Source organism: Medicago sativa, chromosome 7 (assembly GCF_051527215.1).
Source record: "Medicago sativa cultivar Bolivia chromosome 7, Bolivia_mono, whole genome shotgun sequence".
In the NCBI taxonomy this organism is placed as follows: domain Eukaryota; kingdom Viridiplantae; phylum Streptophyta; class Magnoliopsida; order Fabales; family Fabaceae; genus Medicago; species Medicago sativa.
Genome location: NC_140755.1, coordinates 5,962,605 through 5,987,215, shown reverse-complemented (window position 1 = coordinate 5,987,215; position 24,611 = coordinate 5,962,605). Strand labels below are relative to the sequence as shown.

General features: G+C 34.1%; 1 protein-coding gene across 4 annotated transcripts in view; it reads right to left on the bottom strand.

Moving 5' to 3' along the window:
• SWEETIE (HEAT repeat-containing protein) overlaps positions 1-24,611 on the bottom strand; it is a 30,449-nt gene that overhangs the window by 2,302 nt on the left and 3,536 nt on the right. Inside the window, exons 4-47 of one of the 4 annotated variants that reach the window (XM_085726283.1) lie at positions 23,724-23,960; positions 23,532-23,621; positions 23,358-23,445; positions 21,414-21,478; positions 20,252-20,356; positions 19,911-20,000; positions 19,731-19,811; positions 19,576-19,644; positions 18,462-18,587; positions 17,531-17,634; positions 17,205-17,337; positions 16,708-16,814; positions 15,790-15,900; positions 15,546-15,713; positions 14,228-14,314; positions 14,000-14,093; positions 12,857-12,925; positions 12,641-12,763; positions 12,485-12,553; positions 12,286-12,390; positions 12,024-12,112; positions 10,667-10,823; positions 9,741-9,890; positions 9,371-9,420; positions 9,133-9,232; positions 8,999-9,055; positions 8,844-8,911; positions 7,891-7,984; positions 6,911-7,116; positions 6,228-6,372; positions 6,042-6,110; positions 5,268-5,324; positions 4,954-5,040; positions 4,617-4,745; positions 4,318-4,521; positions 3,723-4,187; positions 2,260-2,325; positions 1,978-2,075; positions 1,772-1,871; positions 1,469-1,613; positions 821-1,128; positions 606-740; positions 314-481; positions 54-179 (exon numbers count right to left, since the gene is read on the bottom strand). In XM_085726283.1, the coding sequence (XP_085582409.1) occupies positions 54-179; positions 314-481; positions 606-740; positions 821-1,128; positions 1,469-1,613; positions 1,772-1,871; positions 1,978-2,075; positions 2,260-2,325; positions 3,723-4,187; positions 4,318-4,521; positions 4,617-4,745; positions 4,954-5,040; positions 5,268-5,324; positions 6,042-6,110; positions 6,228-6,372; positions 6,911-7,116; positions 7,891-7,984; positions 8,844-8,911; positions 8,999-9,055; positions 9,133-9,232; positions 9,371-9,420; positions 9,741-9,890; positions 10,667-10,823; positions 12,024-12,112; positions 12,286-12,390; positions 12,485-12,553; positions 12,641-12,763; positions 12,857-12,925; positions 14,000-14,093; positions 14,228-14,314; positions 15,546-15,713; positions 15,790-15,900; positions 16,708-16,814; positions 17,205-17,337; positions 17,531-17,634; positions 18,462-18,587; positions 19,576-19,644; positions 19,731-19,811; positions 19,911-20,000; positions 20,252-20,356; positions 21,414-21,478; positions 23,358-23,445; positions 23,532-23,621; positions 23,724-23,960 (5,394 nt within the window). Of the gene's footprint in view, positions 1-53; positions 180-313; positions 482-605; positions 741-820; positions 1,129-1,468; positions 1,614-1,771; positions 1,872-1,977; positions 2,076-2,259; positions 2,326-3,722; positions 4,188-4,317; positions 4,522-4,616; positions 4,746-4,953; positions 5,041-5,267; positions 5,325-6,041; positions 6,111-6,227; positions 6,373-6,910; positions 7,117-7,890; positions 7,985-8,843; positions 8,912-8,998; positions 9,056-9,132; positions 9,233-9,370; positions 9,421-9,740; positions 9,891-10,666; positions 10,824-12,023; positions 12,113-12,285; positions 12,391-12,484; positions 12,554-12,640; positions 12,764-12,856; positions 12,926-13,999; positions 14,094-14,227; positions 14,315-15,545; positions 15,714-15,789; positions 15,901-16,707; positions 16,815-17,204; positions 17,338-17,530; positions 17,635-18,461; positions 18,588-19,575; positions 19,645-19,730; positions 19,812-19,910; positions 20,001-20,251; positions 20,357-21,413; positions 21,479-22,276; positions 22,373-23,357; positions 23,446-23,531; positions 23,622-23,719; positions 23,961-24,611 lie in introns of those variants that run through there. The other 3 variants (XM_085726284.1, XM_085726285.1, XM_085726286.1) reach the window with 3 other exon arrangements.

Here is a 24,611-nt window from a genome sequence, read left to right as displayed (position 1 = left end):
ATAGATGTCAATAATCAGTCCACATATATACATATTTGTAACACCGAAAATACCTGAAGTTCCTGGCGGTGCAGAGGAGGCATTGATAGTAAAACATCCTTGAAATGCATGGCTGATGAAGGAATTTGAGCAAGGCGAGAAACAAGCTTAATGGCTGTGCTTCTTAAATCTCTTATTTCCTGTCATTCGTTTGCATGATCAAAAAAATGAATAATAAAATTTCGAGGAGCTTACTCTAGCAATAGAAAATCTCAGTTTATTCATCAAAAACGAAATCATCAACAAAAAAAACTCTCAGTTGAAGTTATATTACCGGAGAGAACCCGTCTGTTGTAGACAAGAAAATCGTGACAATGGCCTCTAGAAGAAGGGTCATAAAACTTCTCTGGCAGTCATTACCCTTAGCCAGGGTTTGTAACACCACCATGAGACTCAAGCATTCACTAGCAATGTTTACCGACTCTCTCGTTATATTTTTCTGCTATCAATAGAAATATAAAATGATTTAGCTACACGATGAATTACAAAATTCCAGAGCAAATAAAATGAACTAATGATATTATTACACACACTAATCGCAAAACAAAAGCACATATTGCCAATACCTTTAACATTTTGTGGATCAAAGTGAAAATATCAGTAATTAGCTCCCCAGCAAGAAACATTAAGAATGAGTTATCTTCTGTATTTACACCTCTTTGAATCCTGGCTTTAAGAAATTGTAAACCTATAACTTGGACCTGTCAACAATAAATTTCAGTCGTTGGTATTTCTTTCTGGGTAACAGCAATGGTGAGATATTTCTTATATATTAATTTACCTGCATATTTGAATCACTGAATACAGTTTGGAAACAACGTATGCAATATCTCAGAGCAATAACACAGATGGATTTATTTGCTTCACAATCTTCAGCATATTTACTTTCAAGAGCCAGTTTCGCGACTACTATAATTTGTTCAAGAGAAAATGCAAGCTTTGCCTGTATTAGTTTCCGTTGGTTTAAACTCTTAACCTCCTGCAAATGGAATTCCTCAATGCCATACTTAGTCAAAGCAGCAACCACCCTCAAACAAGTTTCAAACATTTCTCTTAGAGGGAGAATGCTATCTTCCAGTGCAGCCTCGTCTACAAAAAAGAATGACAATAGCTCCTTTAGTTGTGCTGTTGAATGAATCAAAATTAATTTTTTTTGCTCCTACATTGGTAGCTTCATGTTTGGTTTCAATCAAAATATCTTGAACCATGTGGGACTCAAGTTGTTTTCCCAACAAAAATATTTTAACAATACATCCATTAAAACAAAACTATAAAAAAAAAAAAAAAAAAAAAAACTACAGAAAAAGAAAAGAAAAGAAAAGAAGAAAAAAAAAAGAGGAATTCTTCGTTAAATAGTCACACTAGCAATTCACAAGAAAGGAGGGGAGTATGAATTTGCTTACAACTGGTTTGGAGTAAAATGGCTTACCGTCACTTATTCTCTTAAGCAAAGGAATTGTACAGTTGACCATCTCAATAGCTTCTGATAAGTAAACCTCAGTTGAAGCCTCCCTTACACACTTGTAGCCAACTAAAACTAATGCCAGAACCATCGATTTTGGATGCTGGGTCATCTAAGTAATCATAATAAGCGAAAGTCAGTAATGACGATCATCTTTTAGGATAAAAAAATTGAACCGTGACTTCAGAAAATATAGAATTCTAAATGTTCACAAAACCATACTGGCTCAGATAGAAAAAAGCAATCTAGAATCATACACAACAGACACACCTTGGTCTCAATACGGTTAATAACTGTCCTTGTTGTACTACATAGTGTATGTATCACATCAACTTCGGAGCTTGGATGATCCGCCGGAATCGTGTTAATACTGCACAACAGACATACATGAATGTTTAGCATATTATAAATATATTCTATGCAAAAATGCCAAGTTAGAAACTACAATAAATTATTAGTCACAGGAATTCAGTTACCTCTGAAATGTTTTAAAAAGGTAGTGTAAACAAAGTTCCAGTGTTATCAAAGCATAATTTTCACTATTGAAAATTTCTTCTGGGCAATTTTGTGCAACCTGTAGGGAAAACAAATGAAATTTGAACTTCAGACGTCAAAAAAATTAACCAAATTGGAAAGCAGCTCACAAGATTAACACGCCATTCAAGAACAAATTGGGCCTAATCAGGAAAATATACTCTATAAGGATATAAAAAATTATGCAGAGTTACAATCCTGAAATCAATATATCTAATGTGTACCTGTGATAAAATCGATATTGCAAGACTATTCCAAGAATTATCCATGTATGTAGAATATGAAAGAATCTGCATCCATTAAACATGATAAAAGTATGAGAATTCTCTCCATGACCATTCCTCAATTTATATACATTTAACTATGTTCATTTAACTATGTTCAAAGAAATTTTTTTTTTGGTGGTGGCCGGGGTTTGAACCCCAGACCTTGCATATTTTTATGCATTGTCCATACCAACTGAGCTATGCTCACGAGGACATGTTCAAAGAAATTGTCACGAATAAAAACAAGCATAATTCTTTTACAGTCCAATATCCTCATACATAGTGGATTGGCATTGATATATTGATGCAGCGAACAAGGTATCAATCATTCATTTCAGACTGTCGGTAGATTTAAGAATGTACAGGTGCTCCCAATTCAATGCTATTGCAGTTCCAAAATTGTATTAAATGTTTACACAGAAGAAAACAGAGAACCTCATGTTTCACCAGGCTCAATTTATTAAATCACAAATTGAACTGAACTGAATTTCTCCTTACTTGGCTATGCAGAAACATTATTGGTTTTACACACTCCCTCATGTAAGGACCCTAAAGCAAAGACTATGCATTTACTTTATGTAAATTGCAAAGGACTGAGCTATCAACCACTTGATCCATAAAGGATTTAATAAAATATAAAGGACTAAATCTTAAAAAAAAACTTAAGCTATTAGGTTAATCAATAAAGGATTTAATAAAATATAAAGGACTAAATCTTAAAAAAACTTAAGCTATTAGGTTAAGAGTAGACAATGAATGGTTTTATGTTTCACACAATCCTATATATTTTTTATTGCATTCACCGTGGCAGAAATAATTACTCTTATACAAAGTTCATAAACTAAATAAATGAGGGATATGTAGTTACTTGTTCTAATCAAATTAAATTAAAGGCTTAAATATGGAAATGGTCCCTGCAAATATCTGGCGTTTTGGTTTTAATCCCTATAAAAATATTTTTTTGGTTTTAGTCCCTGCAAATATAGAATATTTGGTTTTGGTCCTTGGTATTTTGTTTTAATCATTTCATATTGAAATTGGTCCCTATAATATTCATTTTAGTCCTCGTTTTGAGGGACTAAAATCAAATATTCTACATATTACAAGGACCAAATCCAATATGAATCAATTTTACAAGGACTAAAACAAAATGCCAAGGACCAAAACCAAATTTTTTATATTTGCAGGGACTAAAACCAAAAAAAATATTTTTACAGGGACTAAAACCAAAATGTCAGATATTTGCAGGGACTATTTTCATATTTAAGCCTAAATTAAATAATAAGTACAAGGAAATATCATGAAGATAAAAATATGTCGTCTTAAATTGAGAGGGTTGCATCGTGCATTCACTGCAAAAAGCAAAAAAAATGCTGTCTTCGAACTGTGTGTTATATAATACTGTAAGATACAACACCAACCTGCAGCAGTTCTTTGCAGATATCCACGTTAAGCAGTCCTGCTCCAAAAAAACTCTCAGTTGAAAGAAATTGAAACATAGGCAGTACAATTTCATATAATTTCATGCCTGGGGGTTTCACTTCATCTCTTGGGGAGTTCCCACCATGCTGTGTATTAACAAAAGCCAACTGTATAATTGATCTATACAGGACAGGATGTTGTGACTGAAACAGACCAAGAAGAGAAAATCCCCATAGGAACTTAAAATCTTCAAACTTCAAATGGACCATGCTATACTGACATGTAGCCTCAGTATGTTTGTCGGTGTTTCTGACTGAGGCTTTGGTGCAATCTTGTCCTTCAGAATTCGCTGGAACTGAGTCGAGTCCAAGTGCTTGCAAAATTACAGGCCAAGATTCCTCTAAGCATGGACGTAACTTTGAAGAAACAATAGGCGATTGCAGCCCATCAAGAAACAGATTCCCCTGCAAGTAAAGTGCGACTAGAATGAGAAAGAAACCCTGAAGACACCAACATTATCATAATGATCCAGGTTCATCTCCGATATGAAAGTATGCACCCATCAATATCTGGAAAGTTCATATTCAGACTTACCTTCCTCTTTGGGCTCAGGCACAAGCATATATAACTATAATCCTTCAATGTATGGATCCAGTACTTCCCTAGAACACTCGAGCTTTTTTGGAACAACGGTAATAATGTCAGGTACCCATCTGAAACTCCATCTTGGTGCTTCTTCATGGATGCATATATATAACACTTGAGAGAAGCGTGAGCAGCCAGAAGTCTTATTTTGATCTAAAATGTGAATTGTAAAAAAGATATGTAAATTATAAAATAGATTTAAAAATATTGAAATATATCAAGTTTATATAACAAAGAGAGTCACATGCCTTGCTTGTGACCCATTCCGCAAACGAAGGATAATAAATGTCTTCAAAGTCATTCAGTGGGCGTGAAATCAAAGAGAATATGCGCCTGACCACCACTTGATCTCCACTGATTATTCCACTTGTTAATATCTGAAATTATTACATTAACTGATTATAAACTGTGTTTAATTTCATAGTCGAGGAACTTCCCTAAAATATTTCCAACTTCCAAATGACTAACGTGACGTATGTTTAGAGTAATGATTAGATGAATAATAGTAACTTCAGAGGATTTCAAAACATGCAATAAATCAATTCCAAAGGTAAAGAAAATGAATAGAATGGTGAAAGCAGCAACCTTGGTAGCCAAGTGCAAGCCTGCCTCCAATAAGCTGGGACTAGAAGATGTGTCCAAGGTAGTACGAACTGCAGAGACTAGCTGAGCCTGTATTTATAATAGTTTCAGTTATTCCAATTGAATCAAGACTCATAATCTACATAACCTTGAAAATGAAGTATCAGTTCAATAGGAGGTTTAAACACACAATCATGTGCATAAACTAAATGATAATTGAAAATAAAAAAAATAAAAAAACTTAGTTGACAAGTAAAATTGATTGAGATCTTGTTATGTAAACAATTTCGTGAGGTGAAAAACATCTTGTGAAATACCTGATACTGTTCAAGTAGAAGATGCCCAGGAAGCTCAGGGTCAGCTGCTTTTTCAAACTGTAAATCCAAATTCACATATAAGAACGAATTAACAAAAATTAACCGGTAGGGAGATGATAAGATACGCCATGCAGTATACACAACATTAAATTAAGCATAAAAGAAACTGATAATTATTGATAATTAATAGAGATCGAGCTCTTCAATACTTGGCCAAACAACGCATATTTGTTTTACCAAGTAATTAACCATAAAACTAACCCCAATTGTTTAGACAGAGGAAAATATGTGCCATTGTGTGTGGATAAAAGAACAAATACAATTAGAGATAAGAAATAAACATTAAAAGTAATCTTGGAGGACAAAAGATCACCAAAGGCATAGGTGCATATGGGACACGTACTACATAGAAACGACAAAATAAGTCTTCAGTAGAATTAGGCTCTCCAATGCCTTTAAATATGTCAGGGGGGCTCACATAAAGATACCATTTTCTGAACACCAAAGAGCCATAACTGACCCTGACCCATACCAGAAGCGCAAAGAAATCACGAAGATACATGCATTTCACACATGCCAAAATGTAAAATATAATAGAGAATAATGGTTAGCAGACCCCACCCTTATCTCTCCTTTTTTCTACCACAGCCACTAAAGCTAATAACAAGATGTTATAGATGCCATAGACTCTTTGCAATTAAGTTATCAAAAATGAAGAGAGAGGGGAGAACATAGAATAAGCACAGCCATCATATTTCATAGAGAACATACTACCTTATCCACAATAGTGCCAAGAAGACTGACGCCTACTGGCTGCATGTTCTCAAACTGAATTGTGCTAATCTGATGTGAGAAAAAATGACAGGGAAGAACATGATTAATTCTAATACATCTTTAATATTTCACAAGAACAAAGGGTAAATTATTCACTGCTCATATATTCTAATTCGTCAGCAGTACCTGATAAGCAAGTGATATTAACTCTTGCAAGTGGAGAACTAGCCAATCACCAGGGGACTTCCCACTTGCATGTTCTTTCCTTGCCAAAAAGAGGTCAAAATGAGCACGACTTCTTCCCACAGCATCTGGTAGATGGCTCAAACATCTACAGTAAAATTAATGACTCAAATTACATACAATAATACAGAGACTAAAAAACAAGATTCTTTAATTGGCAAAGGAAAAGATCAGACTCTATAAATCAAGACATAATTTTTAATTTAATACTTCACTGAAAGATGAGAATGTTTTTTGCCTTAGAGTCTGTTTGGGAGGGGGGGTTTGGAGGGCTAAGTCTATTTTAAAATATATTTGGTATCTTAAAAAAAAGTTAAAGAACAATGTAAATGATCATATAATACTTCAATCACACTTAGTTGATTTTAATAAACATTTCAGTCTTTAATTTAAAAGAGAAAAGTAAGCCCTCCCCTCCAAAACCCTCCATCCAAACATATCCTTAGATACATTAATATGACATGACAGAAGCCTCTTTTAATTATCTTCATTTGTAAAAAAGGATGGGGTGAATTTATACAAATTTGAAATAGAATAAACTTTTATCATTTTTTATAAAGATGTAGTAATTGTAGGTTCAATGTATTTATAGCTAAAGTTAAATTACATAATTGAGAAATGCATACTCTGCAGCAAAAAGCCTAGTCCTATATCTGAGGTACTTCTCTCTATTAGCTGCACCGGTGGAAGCTTGAAACTTGTAATTCTGCGTGCTGTTGGAGCCAGAAACCATATTTTCTTCATCATTAAGGTTCAAACTTGAATCACCATCTGTGAACTCATTTTCTGCATTGTTATTAATTTCAGTGCTCCTCGTTGATGTTGCAAGGACCTGCGATAATCCCCCATTAAACCATTGTCAAGATTTAGTGAAATGTTATGGAAAGCATTATGAAGGGGAACGGGAGGAAGGGGACTACTGAGGGGAGAGAAGAATGGGTAAAGGATCATTTCTGTAATGAAGGGGTGGCTTAAGCCATCGGGCAAAAGCATTTCTTGCTTCTCTGATATCATCTTTTGCTCTAATGTAGGTAATTCCATTAGATACTGCACTTGGAGCTTGTCCCTAGTTTGCTTCCTTCTAGTTGTCTTGTTATAAAACCAGTTCATACCACTATGCTAAAGCATATACAGAGTTTATACGGGTAACATAGTTGTTTTGGAAACTGAAACTTCCTTATGTAATGTGCATAAAAGGACCAAGCATATAAAAGCTGATAACTCTTCATCCCTGAAAGGTTCTCAATATAAAGCATCACTACTAACTTTGCCAACTTAATAGATTAACCAGGAAAAATATCAGCCTTCATTTTTTATTGGGGGGGGGGGGGGGGGGGGGGTAGCTTGACGAGATAACATGCGTGTTGTAAACATATACAATGCATTCATGTGTCACTAAACCACAGGCTGTATAGTCCATTTTCTCACTATAACATACAGTTGTATGGGGAACAATAGCATATGATCTTATGCTTTTTCACAGGATAAGGTTCACTCTAGAGCCTTCTCTCACTCTTTGTTTTTACTTTTCATGTCTTTTTGTTGTACAACTTCTAGACATAGTGAACCATGTAGAAAAATATGAATTTTATAATAGAAAGCTTACCACTTTGCGACATACTGATATCCAATGTGATGTACAAGAAGGACATGATGCATAGAGTAATCGCATAATTGTGGTTCGTACTAAGTTACCAATTCTGCACAAATGAAAGAAGTAAGAAATAAGCTTCATAATCGTAAAAGACAAATGGCAATTACTATTGTTCGCCAATATCTAATTTTTTTAATAAAATATAAATGATAACTATGGTTGACCATAGCTAAAATTTTGAAATAACAACAACCGATCCTTATCCCACTAAGTGGGGTCGGCTACATGGACCAAATTACGCCATAATGTTCTATCCTAAACCATATTGAATCCAACTCATTAACCTCTGAATATTTCCTAATAGTTTCTCTCTTAGTTTTTCTAGGTTTTCCTCTACCTTTCTTGATCTGACTCTCCATTATCTGATCTACTCTGCATACTACAACATCTAGATGTCTTCTCTCTACACCATAAAATTTTGAAAAATATTTCTAAATACATAGGATAATGCTAACCAACTAGTTAGCTAATTCCTAACTGGAATAACATTAGTAATCATAGCATTTCTGGGAATGTTATTCCTAGGAATGCAATCACATACGTTGAAACAAATGCCTCTATGGGAGAGTTTAAGTTTTTGTTTTCCACATTTAACATGAGATTTTCCAAGGTGTCATGTATGTTAGAGATCTAACTGTTATAGTTTTTAACTTGTATTTTCTTTGATGACTTCTCTAGGAGAATGGCATATACCTATCAGTATTCCGTATGACATCTCTGGGTCTCTATTATAAATGCTTATATGTCAAAAGAGAATAAAGATACAAAAAATATGTATTGCCAATAACCTAAAATAATTTCATGTTACTAATAATAAAAGACAAGGGTTTCAGGCTCAGCAACCCAAGCACTAATCAGCAGTTAAGAGTAAGAAATCTTTTTTTTTCTTTTTCATATTCACATACTCTGAATCAGTTTCCTCATCCAACATAAAGAACAAGTTTTCTTCAATCTGCTCAACAATAACGGTAGCCTGTAAAGTTTAAAACCAGCTTTCAGCACAAAAATAATATACACTAATATATCTATATTGAAAATCCTTTCAGGGTTATAAACCAACCGGATCTTTCTCAATTAGATGTCTTAGAGTAGACACGGCAAGAAGACGTAAAGTTGGCTGGATCAAGAAAAAGAGTTAGTTGGAAAGAGTAAATAACAAATTTTACCAATAACGGAAAATATGAAGGAAAAAACCTGTCTTGATGACAATGTAGAGAGAAGAGTCTGAACATGGGAGTGCACAGAAACAGCTTTCGGTGCAAAAAGAACAAGTTGTTGAGTGAAGCGTGCACTCCTGCAGTATAACAAGCAAAACTACCGATAATCATCAGAAAAGCAAAGCTTAACTGAAAAAGACTTCCCAAAAGCAAAATACCTGATGGCTATGAGAAAATGTTAATTATATGATAAAGCATGGAGTTAAGAAACATACTCAAGCATTGTTGAAGTTTCTTGCCAGCAGCTTATCTCAGCAATGGCAGACTGAAAAGGAAAAACAATGTACGAAGTTTACATTTTATTATGAATAGATTTAACGCAATGGTTATGGTAGAACTGAAAAGTCAAAGTTTTGTGACAACAAGAAATATATGCACAACTTTACAGTATGGTTGGAGTGCCTAATGCTCATGGTCTCTCATGGGAGCTTACCAAACAGTCATGATGAGAATTTGGATAGCTTTGCCTAATTACTGTTTTAATTTTTTTTATTAATACTTTTCCCATCTTCCAAATTATTTACAATCATCTTCTCTTTCTTCTTAATGTGTTTCTTATATTGAAATAGTTCACAAAAAATCTACCTTGGAGCGTGAGAAAAAGATGCTTCCTGGTACAAGCTCAGGACCAAGAACAGCAACTATAGCGTTTATAAGACGGCCAACACCCTGCTGAACGTCTGCCAAACCATTCTCATCAGACAAAAGAATTTCCATTGCAAGAGATAGGGTTGCCTGTGAAGAAAAATAAAGACAATAAATAAAATCATATCAAAGATAATATTATGGGATAAAATGAGGTACTCCGTCACATTAACAAAAGAACAGCAAACATTTTCCTTTCTTTTCCTTCATTTTTCTCTTGATTTTTGGGTGCAAAAAGATAGATCAATGTATGAAGGATGCAGAATGCAGAAATAAACTATAATACATAAGCAGGTGGCAACATCGGCACAAATTTTCCGAGCCATGTCCGTGTAAATTTGTATGAAATACAAGGGTTTTTTTTCCTTCTTTCTTTTCTTGATAAAGGATACGAAGGGCTTTCAGTGTTGAAGAAACATGATTACTGTAATAATCAATAAAATAAAAAACTGAAATCACTAGCTCAGATGAATCAATTAGAGACATTTCGTAGCACTATGAGTGTGTGTACTTTCTTTTTGTGCTAAAATAAGGAAAGACAGGACATCCTCAGGATCCTAAAATATTTGAGTGACTATTTGGAAAGGGAAAGGTCCAAGGCTCTCGAATTCTTGGTAGGAACTGGGTCTTTCTCTGAACTGTCTCTCGAATCCTAAAATGTTCCATCTCTGATTGGGAACCTTTCTCCAGAGATTGTTCAATAGTAAATAGTTGCTATTCAGTAATTTTTTATATCGATGCCAGTTTCTAGCATATTGTTGGTAATTCGAAATATTTTCATTAAAATAAGGGAAAAGCAGACTATCTGTTCTATATGTGAGAAATATACTGATCACAAGATGCTGCTGGCATATGAAATGAAATACCTGGACATGAGAAACAAAGGACAAGCCTGCAGCTTCAATAGTTAACAGAAGCCCATGCATAGACCAGATCTGCAGACTAGGTACCAAACTTTTAGCCAGTGAGGAAATAGAGCTCACTGTTGCAGGCACTAAAGTTGACAATGCAATCCCTCCTGCACTGCAGCAAGATATACATGACAAAAACTGTCAAGACATGTATAGAGTTATAGGAAAAAGAAGTAAAATATACAATGTCATTTAAGTCTGGAATAGTCATCAATCTGCTCAGCCAAATATCTAAGCTGAGATTATAAATGTACAAGAATAATGCAACAGAAAGGGTTCAACAAGTAACAACACTGTAAAGTGTAAACCCTCTATTGGAACCAATATGGTTTTTGTAGTCTAATCCTACGCTGAATTAAATCATTTCATGAACTGGAGCACAAATTCTGTAAAGAAACCACAATAAAAGTGTAAATTTTTTTATTTCCACTGTTATGATTATTATTAATAATAACAACCACTCTTTTTATTATATCTCAATAGCTAACCAAGTTTATCACGTAACAATTTCCACCAATATTTATTATATCTCTTGGAAGAGCAAGAAACAAAATGTTGTAGCAAAATCCAGTGCAGAAAAAATGGTTGCACCTACTTATAAACTAAAATGGCTCAAACAATTGCTTAAAGAACAGAGGTTTGGGTGTGTTTCATAGATGATGCTCATTGGGGATAACCAAGCAATCAACCTCTCAAATCCAGCATTCCATGAGATAGTACAAAATACATTGAGATAGATTGTCATTTCATTAGGGAGAAGATCGTATCCTGAGACAGCAGGACTAGCATTATAAAATTCAAATGACCTATTGGCAGATGTCTCCAACAATGAGTTGAGATGTCCTCGAATTGGTTATATATGTAACGAGCTAGGTTCATATGATTTATTTAGCTTGAAGAGGGTTGTTAGAACTACTGTACTACTACAATATATAATATTCTCATGTGCGTAATTACGATTCTCAACAAGCTTCATTGAACTTTTATTCTTGTGAAGGATTTCTTATCCTCCTCTCTTTGTATATCTCTTCTTTCTTACCAAATTTTTCTAATTTAAAAACCTCCACTTCATCATCCTTGGTGGGAACTATACTCGAAAATATAAAACTGGACATAATATATTGTCTTCTCTTAAACTAGTCAAACATGTATCCTTTATAGCTAATGAAGAATTTGAGATACAAAACAGACAAGCTAAATCAAACAAATTAAAATTTATCAGTAATTCTGAGTGGAAGGAAGATATCTTGGTTTGGAGGGGGTGGGGTTTGACAAATTGATGAAATAAACATGCAAACTATTGACCAGTGACCTGCGATGAATGCAGCCAAGTGCCAAAGCAATTGATCCAGCATAGTAGGAATCAGTTACTCCATTTAGGTCACCAAGTAGTGATCTAGTCTGCAAGCCACCATCAATGATGAAAAAAAAAAATCAGAAATGAAAGCACTAAATAGCACAGACAAAACATAAGAAGCTATATATGAGTGTGTGTAAGAGGAAAAAAATTGTTTTAGGTAATCACAGTTCAGTGGAATTAACATGCAGTTTGAGAAGCAGACTAAAAAACTTGCCATTCTAGCAGTGAAGATATCATTTCCAAATCGAGCTAAATATCCAAGAACTTCACATGATGCTCTACGCTGCGATGCACAAATGTCTCCCTCCACCAAAATACTCTTCCATTCAAAATTTGGCAACAAGGAGTAGCAAAAGTTAGTGTTGACAAATAATTAAATGTGTGAGTGATAGTGTTTGTTAAAAGTGTCCTACCTGAAAAATAGATTGCACCAAGCCCAAAATGTCTTGTCCTAATGTTTGTGGTCGAAAAGAAAGCAAAGACTGGAAAGGATAATGAAATCAGTATATTAATATTCGGTGAGATTGACACAAGGAACTTGGATAATACATTAGAAGGATATATAGAACCTTAAAGCCAGCAAGTAAGCCCACACAAATATTGGTGATACTAGATGTGCGCCAGTGTTGTTTTTTCCCAGCTTTCAGACACTGCTCAATAACACCAAGGAGGGACAGCATACCACCACTATCCTGAGATATTATAAATTACCAATTTATTTCAACAACAGGAACAAGCAATCACTGAACTCTACAATAATATAATGAGGTTGTATGATGCTCTACCTGAGAGGAAAATATGATCCCAAAGAAAAGAAGCATATGGTTCACCAAAGTCTTGCTTATTGTCTCCGGCTTCAAGGTTAAATTTAAGTTGTTAGCAAATGGAAACACATCCAATAATCATGATAAAAACAATAACAACTAAAACATCATTGCATGGAAAAGGATATATGAAATGAGCTGGATAAACAAATCAAGCTGTACTAATGAAACTACAAAGAAATTCTAACTTATATTGTACAATAATTACAAAGCACATTTCCTATGAGATTGGCTACATAGATCAAATCACATCATTTTGTTCCGTTAAATACTATGTTTTCACCAAGTGACAAATTCTGAATAAGGCCTTTTAAAATGATTTCTCCTAATAGTCTTTCATAGTCCTTCACCACATTTTCACCAAGTGACAAATTCTGAATAAGGCCTTTTAAAATGATTTCTCCCAATAGTCTTTCATAGTCCTTCACCACATCTATTTATCATACTATCCTCCATCTATGAATTCTCCTCACAAGGCCAAACCATCTTACCGATAATTCGTCAATGTGTCCTCAAACAAGCAAGAGACATTCTTGACTCTCGATATATATCAAGTTATCAGCATATACTTGGTGTAAGAGCTAGAATAGATATTAAGTTTGGCTAGCTCAGCCTTTATTGGTTAGAATAGAACGATTCTTTGGCTTCAACAGCAATTAGCATTGTTGTAAAGATAACAAGTTTACTTGTAGAACTGTAGAATCCTATGATTTTTTGGCAGGATATCAGTGCTGAATCGGTATCTGGATCGTGTCTGTATGTGATTCAGTGTAATATATTACACCAATCTTATCGCATATTCAAGAGATTCCCGAGCTTCTGCGATCCTAACCGCGATGATTTACCACGACGTATTTCCTAGTCAATATCAATTGATTCCCATCTACTCTCTTCTTCCTATTAATGCTCTCCTTTCAGTAATTAACTAGTCTAACTAAATGAGTAATAGATGACTGAACAATTATTGTCAAAATACAAATAACACAATAAAAAATACTACCATTTGGATATTGTTAACTACACATATGTAGTAGATTGTTCCTGAACTGAATATAATTTTTGCCAATAGTTCCAGATTTTAAATTTATCCAAAGTAAATAATACCTGAGGAAAGCTAGAAATTTCGTTCTCCCATACACAAGGCATGAGGCCATCTTTTCCACCTTGAAAAGCTCGGAGTTCATCCTCAAACCAATCCCTTGTTTAATATAAATATAAAGGTAAGACAAGCCGGTTGGAATTTCATCTAACACCAAGGTGTTCATTAAAATTCACCCTAATAATTAGGAAAAAATACTTCAAAAGATAACTGTATAACAGTCAGATAGAGACCTTCCGGGAATCCACGGACCCAACCATGCATCTCTCTTGTCTAACAGCATCCTCAAACACGAACTTTCTTCACATTCTGAAGCATGTCTTATTCAAACAAGCAATAACAAATACGCAGATCAATCAACGAAGATTTAACAGTCTAATCAATTGTTACATGAATGAAGTAAATAAAAGAAAACTGTTAAAGAGTTCTACGGTGGATGTGATATGACCTGAAAATGTGTTTGTGTTTATAAGTAAAAGAAAAATGTTAAGCAGAATTTCCTCCTTGTTTTTGTGACATTTACTTAATTTATTACAAGTTAACACAGTACTCAATTTTTCATACAACCCTAGTTCCTTCAGCATCAAGCTTTCTAAAAGAGTATTTTCTTTGGGTATTTATTTTCATCAAACTATGAAGGATTTAACTTCTCATTGTCGCGAATCAATTTATGTAGTCCAGGAATGACAACAAAGATGCGATGATGGCCTAGAGAATCGTTTACAATGTGTAATTTGTATTCAGCTTTATCTGGTTGGAGTAAAAAGCCAACAATTTTAAGGACATTTCTTAAACGGAGTAAACATTTCTGATAAGCATAAAAATTGGAAAAAAGTTTATGTCCTTTATCTTTAAGCGCTTTAGGTAGAAGGTGAGCCTTGGTGCAAAAGCTTCCACCTTATTACCTGGAGGTCACAGGATAAAATCATGAAAACAACCTCTCCGCTTGCCGGGTTAAGGCTGTGTACATGTATCATCTCTGGACCCCCACCTAGGGGGAGCCTTGTGCACTGGATCACCCTTTTATCCTTAGAGCACTTCAGATATATATGTAGTTTTGGGCTTAGGAAAAATCTTATTTCTTCTCAGACAGTAATCTCTCTCCTCATTTCTCTTCTGAAATTTATTTCTCCATTAATTATACAAAATAGAAATTTGGAAGTTATAAGTCTACATAGAGGGTTTCCATAACAAAAATTATGAGGAACTGAGCAGCATTCTATTTTTTACCTATTCGTTTTTGTGTTTTTATCTTTGTTGAAGATGACTCCGTACATTTAATTCATCGTTATTTCATCTTTTCTACCAAAAACCAAATCATCCAAAACAGAAAAATCCTTGAAACAACATCAGTTAGAAAATTTTGAATGAAGAGAAAGGCATTGTTACATTATTTTTTTTACAAGTTTAAAACATCAGTTATATGACATTTATGAGGAATTGAGGATCATTACTCAATGAACTAAAGAAAATTGGAACACCATTTTCATGTATTCGCAAACGAAGTCAAACCCATCAAAATAGTAAATGACAGAAAAATAAAAACACTACCTGAACGGAAATGTACATAGTTGAATAATCTGAGGGTGGTCATTTTTAAATGACACAGGATCTGGGAGAGATTGATAAGCTATTAAAGTTTTGATGATGAAAGTATCCACTGCAGGCTTCACATGTGGAAGTTCCTTGGCTTTTAATGCCGATATGTAAGATAATGCACTGTTTTCCACATAGGTCAGTAATTATTATCAACTGTCAAATGAAGTTACAACCATAAATAAAACAGCACAGATACCTGTTAAGGTATACAAGAACTGGTTGAAGTAGAACTCCGTCATTCTTAACATCAGAAGATATAAAGCATTTTATAAACGCTGTGAGTGCATGAACAGCTGCAGACCATACGCTGCAAAATTCAAGAGCAGAGCATGAAATGCGCAATCAGAATTGCTTCTTCAAGACAGTGTTTGTTTAATAATAATAGTAAATACTACATGAATTATTTTTCTTTCCTACAAGGGAATAACATATCAAGATAGAAAAAGGTAAAAATCACAATGATCAGATGAAGGAACACATTAAAAAAATCCTCAACCTAAAACCAACTCAAGGTAGAGAAACAGTAGCTAACAAAAAGATGACTGGCAAATGGTATATGGCTAAAAGTCAGGCATTCAGGTCTAACACAGTGCAACCCCGCGTCTACAAGAAGATCAAAATACTAAATCGAGTTTTACAATGACAACAAATAGAGTTAAGTATATCATTTTTATTTTTCATTCTTAATCACTTTTCACTCGGATTGATTATTACTCCCTCTCGCTTCAATTATAAGCAACAAGTGCATGCATTTATTGGACTCAAATATAAACAAAAGTCAACTAATCTATCCATATTTAATGTAATTGTTCCAAAAATATCATTACATTGATTCCTTAATGTTGTGAGGAGATAATCATTATAATTAGGGTCTCCAAATATCTGATTCCCTTTCCGATTCTAGTCCTATGTTATGAGAAGTATTCCTTTGGTATTATGCATGAGAATAAAAACTATTTTCTCTGTGTTCCATTAACAATGATGTTCACTACATGAATGCAAATAGTTCAGTTCATAGAAGGGAAAAAATCGAAACTTGGTTACGGAAACTATACTGGATGCCAATAAGCATTGCAGGATCAATAAAGATTAATACTGCTTAAGATGTACTTACTATATCCTTGACATTAAATCATCAGTTTTTGTAACTTCATTTTCTGGATTCCCTGTAAAGAGTGTAGCCCACAATGCAAGAATATCAAAGACATCCTCTTCAAGCTCCTGCAGGCAAGGAAAAACTCTAAGACATGAGACTTTTGCTTAAAAAAATTATAGGGAATATAACCAAATGCAGTCCTAATAATAATTTTCACAATTCATATTATCCATGTCCTAGAAAACACGCTTACAAATGTCATAGTTTCAAGAGGATAGATAGCTATAGAAGTTAGATAAGGGCTTGAAAAGATTTGGAAATACTATGCCTTATTTTGGAGCCACAAAGACTAACTCCCTTTACATAGTTGATTCTTCCACTTAACATTATTATGCTAAGGCTACTTGAATGCTGATGCCAAATATTATTTTCACACCCTTTCCTTCACCATTCATTTTTCTAGTTGCATAACAATTATAGCTTTAGAAAAACCCTGACTATCAACAACTTAATACCTCCTTTGGTAAAGAAACCAGTAAAGATGATAAAAGCAACCATCCAGCTTCTTTTTCAACTGTCGCTGCCAATGGATTGCGACTATATTCTATCAGCATTTTCTTTGAAACCTCATACACTAATCTGGGAAGCCTGGTTATATAACAAATTACTACACGTCAGTACAGAAAATCAAGCAAGCATTGAACTGCATAAATGACAGTTCTTCTGTTGTCATCTAGCATAAGGACCAGAGTAAAACAAAAAATACGTATTATAATAGGTATGAAATGAAAAAATAGAGAACATGATTTCAAGAAAACTAGGGGGAGGAGAAACAATTAACCTTGCTGGGTAGCCAAGAGGTAATTTTGGTGAAATAGATACTAAAGCAGCCAAGACGGTAGCCTGCCCATGCAAGGAATCAAGCTCAAACTGTAAATTGCTACCCTGCAGACAAAGTATGAACGTCAGTTCAAAAAATGAAAATTTACAGAAAACCACAAGTTGAAGACCTGAAACTTGTTTTTAATCTCCCTACAAAAAAGTTAAAACTTCACTAAATTATTTGCCTACAAAACATTTGAAAATATGGTGGACTTGGACCCTCTGTAATATATTCCATTCTTCCTCGCCAGCAAAACCCTAGGCAAATGCGGTCCTTCTCTGAACTATAACCTTGACCCAGTGTTACGTGAGCCGATGATGGAAGGGGCATCTCCTAATGTGCACCAAAAGAAAGGGGAGAGGAACACAGAAAGAATGGAAAGGTGAAGGGTCACACAAAAACTAGGAAAAGAGGAAACATTGTTTCGGTTATGTTTGTTGTAGCTAGGAACGTGTAGACTGGCAACACTGGGGAAGAGCATATGTGCAGCTCTCGGATAGGGGAATCTTAGAAATCGTGGTTGGGCCTAACACAACCCCACAAAATCGGCTTGTGAGGTGAGAATTGCCCCCAATTATAATCGGCTTTCAGATTGTTTCTTAACAAATTCCTCTTATCTAAATTCGGTAAGCACAAACTTGATGGTCAAATCACAGAGAAATGAATATTTTGCAAAATGAAATTGAGTGAACAAGATTTTGGCTAACCAATTACAAATTTAGTTATCATTGCATGTTTTCTATCTTTTTTATGTATCTTTGATGTGCCACTGCTATAGAGGATTCCTCTTCATTTTTTGTTCTACTCTTTTCAAATTATTGTTAATCCAAACTATTTTATCAACAATAAAGGATGCAATATAAATTATCAGGAAGTTTGAAGAATTTACCTTTTCGAAAGAAACACTCTCTCTTAAAGCAGTAAGATTGGTCACCCCATATGAAGTTAAGCCACTGACACAAGTTGGATCAACTTCAGCCAATGCACGTAATGCTAAAGCAGCCTCAATCCGAACCTAACAATATACCAATTTCAAAAAGATATAACAACGAGACAAGACATGAAAGCCTGGAAATAAGAATTATGCCCTGATTCCATATTCAGCACAAAAAAATATTCAGCAAAAGTATTTCAAATTGGTAAAGGCATGCAACAAAATTAAAAGCGTACATTTTTAAGAATTTCAGGTTGCTTCTAGAATCAATAAGTGAAATCTAGAAGCTCCCAACTGCGGGATTAAAATCAACTGTCAAGGAGCTAGTCATCTAAAAGTGCTTTGATCATGTAGAGTTAAAATCACTGTTGGGTACATACCTAGTATATTTATTTTATTTATATATCTAGTAAACACACATGGTCCCATATAACCACTGGAGCTTAAGGTATACAAAATTTCTACGCTGTGGTTAAATTAAATATTTTATTAAAAAATGGAAGCAACAAAAACTAAATTATACTGAACAACTAATCAAAAGAAGCTGTGTATTTTGTTTATATTTCTAATTCCACTCGACCATCATCCTAATAAAATTACATACACAAGCACCTCCTCCAACTTTCCTTAATGCCTTCTCCCAAATGAGTTTTTTCAATTTTTAACGCCATCAAGCAACATCGAATGTTCCTAAACGATATATTAGAACACATATTTCATTTGGAATAATTAAGAAAAGAAAACCCATAATTTGGAAAAAGGAGCACAGTTAAATCTCAAACACCTTGAAATAAGAATATACAGAACTAAAAAAAAATATGAGTTTTCATTTATCTTCCAGAGATAGCCATTCTAACTGTATTCTAATCATCATGTTTCTCTTTACATTTTCATTGAAGAAACTATCTACAAGGCCATATCATCTTTACTTTTTATTATTTCTACCAAGAGAACGAGGAAGATGACATGTTAAACCAAAGTAAGAATAAAATCCAAAATTAAGTACAGAAATAATATGAATATATGTATAGATGCATGTATGTGTGTATGCACACTATCACGAGCTTACCAGCTTCGAAGAATGTGATACCGCAGCAACTACAGTGTTATCAAGAACTTCCTTAAATTCAAAGGGAACCTGCAAAAAGAAAAATTGAGATAAGCACACCTTGAGACATCCCATCCATACTTCCTTCTTTTACAATAGCACCTAAATATCATCACCTCTCCCAAAGTCTTCAGAGTATATGACACTGTTCGTAAGGCTGCCACCATCATGGAAGGACCAGCTTCAGGTGACTGGATCTATATGCCAAAATGTGGGGAAAGAAGGTAGAGGGGTAAATGATTCAGTGCACATCATTGAGAAGAAATCAAAGCAAGAAGGGCATAAAGAAAACTGACCTGCTTTCCTAGAAAAAGCAAAAAATCCCTCTGGGTAGGCTCTGTCATTTGATCTGTTACACCAACACGAAGGATATAAAGAACGCATGCCTGCAGCAAGATTAAGATGCTCTAGTTAACAGTTTACAAAACTAGAAATCTTAAAGGAAACCAGTGGCTGAAAATTTTAGCAGTTTGCTTTAATCAAAGGCCTGCTAGCATCTTCCCCTGATTCAATATTAGGACCCATACACAGTATTCTATCACTTATCTCTGCCATTTTATCTCAATAAAATGTACATCATAAAACAAATCAAAAGCCAAAGAGAAAATAAAAAGAACATATAATTGAAAAAAAATACCAATGCATGGGCATCAACGGAAGTTTCAGCACGGAGCATTTCCATAACTTGCAATGCATAATTTTGTAGCTCACTATCTGGATGCAGATATTTTATACGAATTGCCTGCAAAGTAGAAATTGCCAAGAATGAAATCACGACCAAGACAAAACTACTAAAGGAATATATCTTCAAATATATACATATACATGTACTGTACATACATACACATACGTATACACACACATATATTTTAAGCCAAAAGATTTTATTGAAATAAACAGAGAAGACTTGTGCACGAGATGTACTCAAGATAATGCAAATAGTTCAGTAAGAAATTATATAAATCACAAATCATAATGCATGAAAGCAAAAGACTTTCACAGCTATAAAAAAACAACCCTAAAAATCTTCAGTATTTATGTTTCTACTCCATTTAAACACGCCAAACCCAGCAAATTAACAAAATAACAAAACTTTTGTCATAATAAAAAAAAAATAAAAAAAAAAACAGAATATGAAAACGTCCATAAAGCCTCAATTCGAACTCCATATCCTTTCCAACATTAATGATGACTACAAAAAGTGGTCTGAAGTGTATTCCACAAAAACACTTCACATTATTGATAGAAAAATTCTTTCGAAAAGTAGCTGGCATAACTAAAGGATAGAAATGGATGAACAACAGTCAGTGATCCCAAAAAAAATTGAAGTAACAATCAAAATTAAGATTAAGAAATGTAAGACAAAGTAAAATGATAGAAATTTTCCTGGCATACCTAAAGCAGAGAAAAGGATGAACAACACTAGCAGTCAGTGTTTCAATAATAATAATAATAATAATAATAATAATAATAATAATAATAATAATAATAATAATAATAATAATAATAATAATAATTAATGATAATAATAGCAATAATAATGAAGCAACCGATCAAAACTAGAAATGAAGAAAAAGTAAAACGATAAGGTTTATTTCATCTTTCAAAAAAAAAAAAGAGATAAGGTTTATTCAAAACAGGGGCAAGTGAACCCTTGATAAATAATAAAACAAAACAGGCTCCGAACAAAAATAAAATAACATTGCTATCCAATGTACAAATATCAACAAGGAGATTAGAAGAATGCATCTAAACAAACAGTAATGCTGAACACATGTCAAAGGAATGTCAAGATTTACCTGTAAGAAGAATACCCAAGATAGAGTCAGGCCAACCCGGACATGCCTTGAACGTACTCCACTTGCTGAAAAATGTAATTAATGTCATTTCATGCCCACAAAAAATGTAAAGGATATGGATTTTACATTTGTAATTTCTAGATAGATATGAATTTCTAGATAGATACGGATTTTCCATTGGTTTTATTGTTTTAATTATCTACTTTTAGCTTCCTTAGATTTTAAATTGGGCTTACCTCGTCATTACAAAATTGGTTTGTAAACTGAGGAGTTCCACACACACCCCCCTCACTCAACCCTATTGGTTTGGTGCATGACTATACGGTAGGTGGTCTGATGGATACACTCTAATAACATCTTCAGTTTTGGATTGGGCCAAACTCGTCTTTACAAAATCGACTTATAAGATGAGGGATGTCTGCCACTTATAAACACTTCATACAGTGTCAGTATATAATGTGTGACTCTCCACAAGCTTTATGTGTTATTATAATATTATTTGGTACAGTTGTAAAACAAACTCTCCTCACATAATATATCTGAAGCACAATGTCAAAAGAGACACAAACTCCTCCATTCTTTACCTTTTGGTTTATCATTTTCTATTAATAGTAATGAATCCTGATCAAAAACAATGAATATGTTTTCCACAGATGTGTAAACAAGTAACACAATTTGAATCCTATATTGAAAAAAATGGTCAAATAGACATACCAGCATTCAAGCTGTTTTCATTAATAGTTAATGGGTTCCCTTAATATGGGCCTTGGCCGAAAGTGGACCTTTACATAAATTGGCTATTGTAGGTAATAGCAGGTAAAGGTGAAGAAAAAAAATAAAAGATAAATATTTTTGCTCTCTACCTAAATTAATCATCCTTGCCCACCTAAATATTTTTGCTTTACTCCTCCACCTATGCCGGCACTACCAGATTCATCAGTATCCGTTGTTCCCTCAACCTGAACAAGCACGGGGACGACATTGTTGGCTTCGACAACTTCATTTGTTAAAGATTATTATACGAAAAAACACTTTCAAGGATGGTAAGCGTGTTTAAGCTTTTGAAAATATCCAAATCCAAAATCTATCCTAAAGTAAATTTGATTATAACCAAAAGCTACTTTGACTAGCTTCTGAGAAATATAATTTGATATAATCAGTGTGGTAGATAATAGAGAATGTCAGGAAAGTTGCTTTCATGATTGAAACAAACAAATATTAACTTCTACTTTGCATAAAATTCTCTAAAAAAACTAATCATTTTTTATAGAATATAATTTGATATAATCAGTGTGGTAGATAATAGAGAATGTCAGGAAAGTTGCTTTCATGATGGAAACAAACAAATATTAACTTCTACTTTGCATAAAATTCTCTAAAAAAACTAATCATTTTTTATAGAATGTAAAAATCATTTTTTAATCTTAAACAAACAGGCCGTAAATACACCGCATATGTAGCAATTAAGAACTGATAGCCTCCATGACTAATAGCAACCCCCAAAAAATGGGTATAGCCTTGGCAAATTGTGCCCGTCCAGTACGTGCCCAATCATCATATATAAAAATCCATTAAGTCTACTTAGTTTTTGTTTAGGTTATTAACTCTACTTAGTCAAATTCTAGACAAAGGTAGAGAAAATATTCTCATGTTTTTCATTTTATGATATGATGGTCACTGTTAATGGTGGTTGATAATTTTATCGAAATAAATTTATGTCTGAAAAGTTTCATAACGGCGGGGGTTGGTAGGGCGATGGTCTTAAATATTAAATTATTTACAAAGGAGTAGATTCACTATTTGCCCACAGGAACAGCTCGATAAGCTTCTATATTAATTTGAGGGGAGGTGGAAGATTGGTTTGCATTATTCAAGGACATGCCATGGTATATTCTCACCATCTTAGCAAACAAAAATACAGTGATCCAAACAAAAGCATTTTACCTTTTGTGAATGCCAAAATTAAATGTTTCTGCAATCCACCTTCTAGCTTTTTGGCTTGAGGTAAAGGGCCCTTTCCCCTTGGTTGAATCTAGTAAGGTTTAAGGGGGGAAATTATGAAGAAAGAAGAATACAAGAATCAAGGAAAAACCAGAGAAAACAAGTATATATAGAAACCTGTGCCTCAGGATTCATTCCAAGAGCAAGCAAGGAACCCAAAGTTTCAGCAAAGGCGTCACGGACAGATGCAACAGGATCTTCAAGAGCCTATAGCAGCAGTACAAAGACACGTAAAGAATACTATGATTTTTCACCAACCAATAGCCATGTTTATTTGTGGAAGAGATGAAATTGAGGCAAAATACCTGCCTTGACACAATAAGATGCTGAATTGTCAAGTTCTGCGACACCTAAGCCTGGACCACCAATGCTAGCAAATGCCTTCAAACATCTCGCGGAAGCTATTCTCACAGCAAACGACTTGTCCCCAGCGGCAGACTTCATTATAAGACGGAATGCCTCTGAATATGCTGTTGAAGCAGCACTACCGCCAGAGCCTTCTAAAGCATTCCGAAGCATATATAATGCTTCTTGTCTTACAAACTCCTAAAGTTTGAGAGACATGAATTTATTAAAAGAAAGCATAGCTAGCTACAATAAAAAAGGTGCCTTGTGATGTGAAATAAACAAAACGAAAAAAAGAAAATGAGAGAATATGTGGATATTACTTAGTGGAGCAATGTTATTTATATTATAAGTCGAAATAAAATGAAAAATACAAATACTTTGTATTTTCTATATTTACGAGACTAATAAACCACAACTACTTGTTGACATCACTCCATATGCATCAATCTTATTATATATACAACTACTGTTTCACGGGAAGACTAAGCTTATTGAAAAAGACTGTCATTTTATTAGAAGATTTTATCTTGAGAATTCATTACTAGCTTTGTTGGATCAGATGATCAAGAAGAGATGCTTTTACCATTTCTGAGGGTCCACTAGCAACCACATTCGGCTTCTTACATTTTCATCAGATAAGCCCACAATAAATATACAATAAACAGAAGTGGCCACCTATCAGTTAGAGTCTGCCCATCAACATTCAAATATCACATAACTCGCGTACGACTCTTGTTTTCATAGACAAGACCTTTTCTAGGAGCTTGTTTTATGTACTTCAAGATACAAACTACCCACATCAATGACCTTCAGAAGGTGATTTAAAAATGGAGTTACCAAGCTAACATT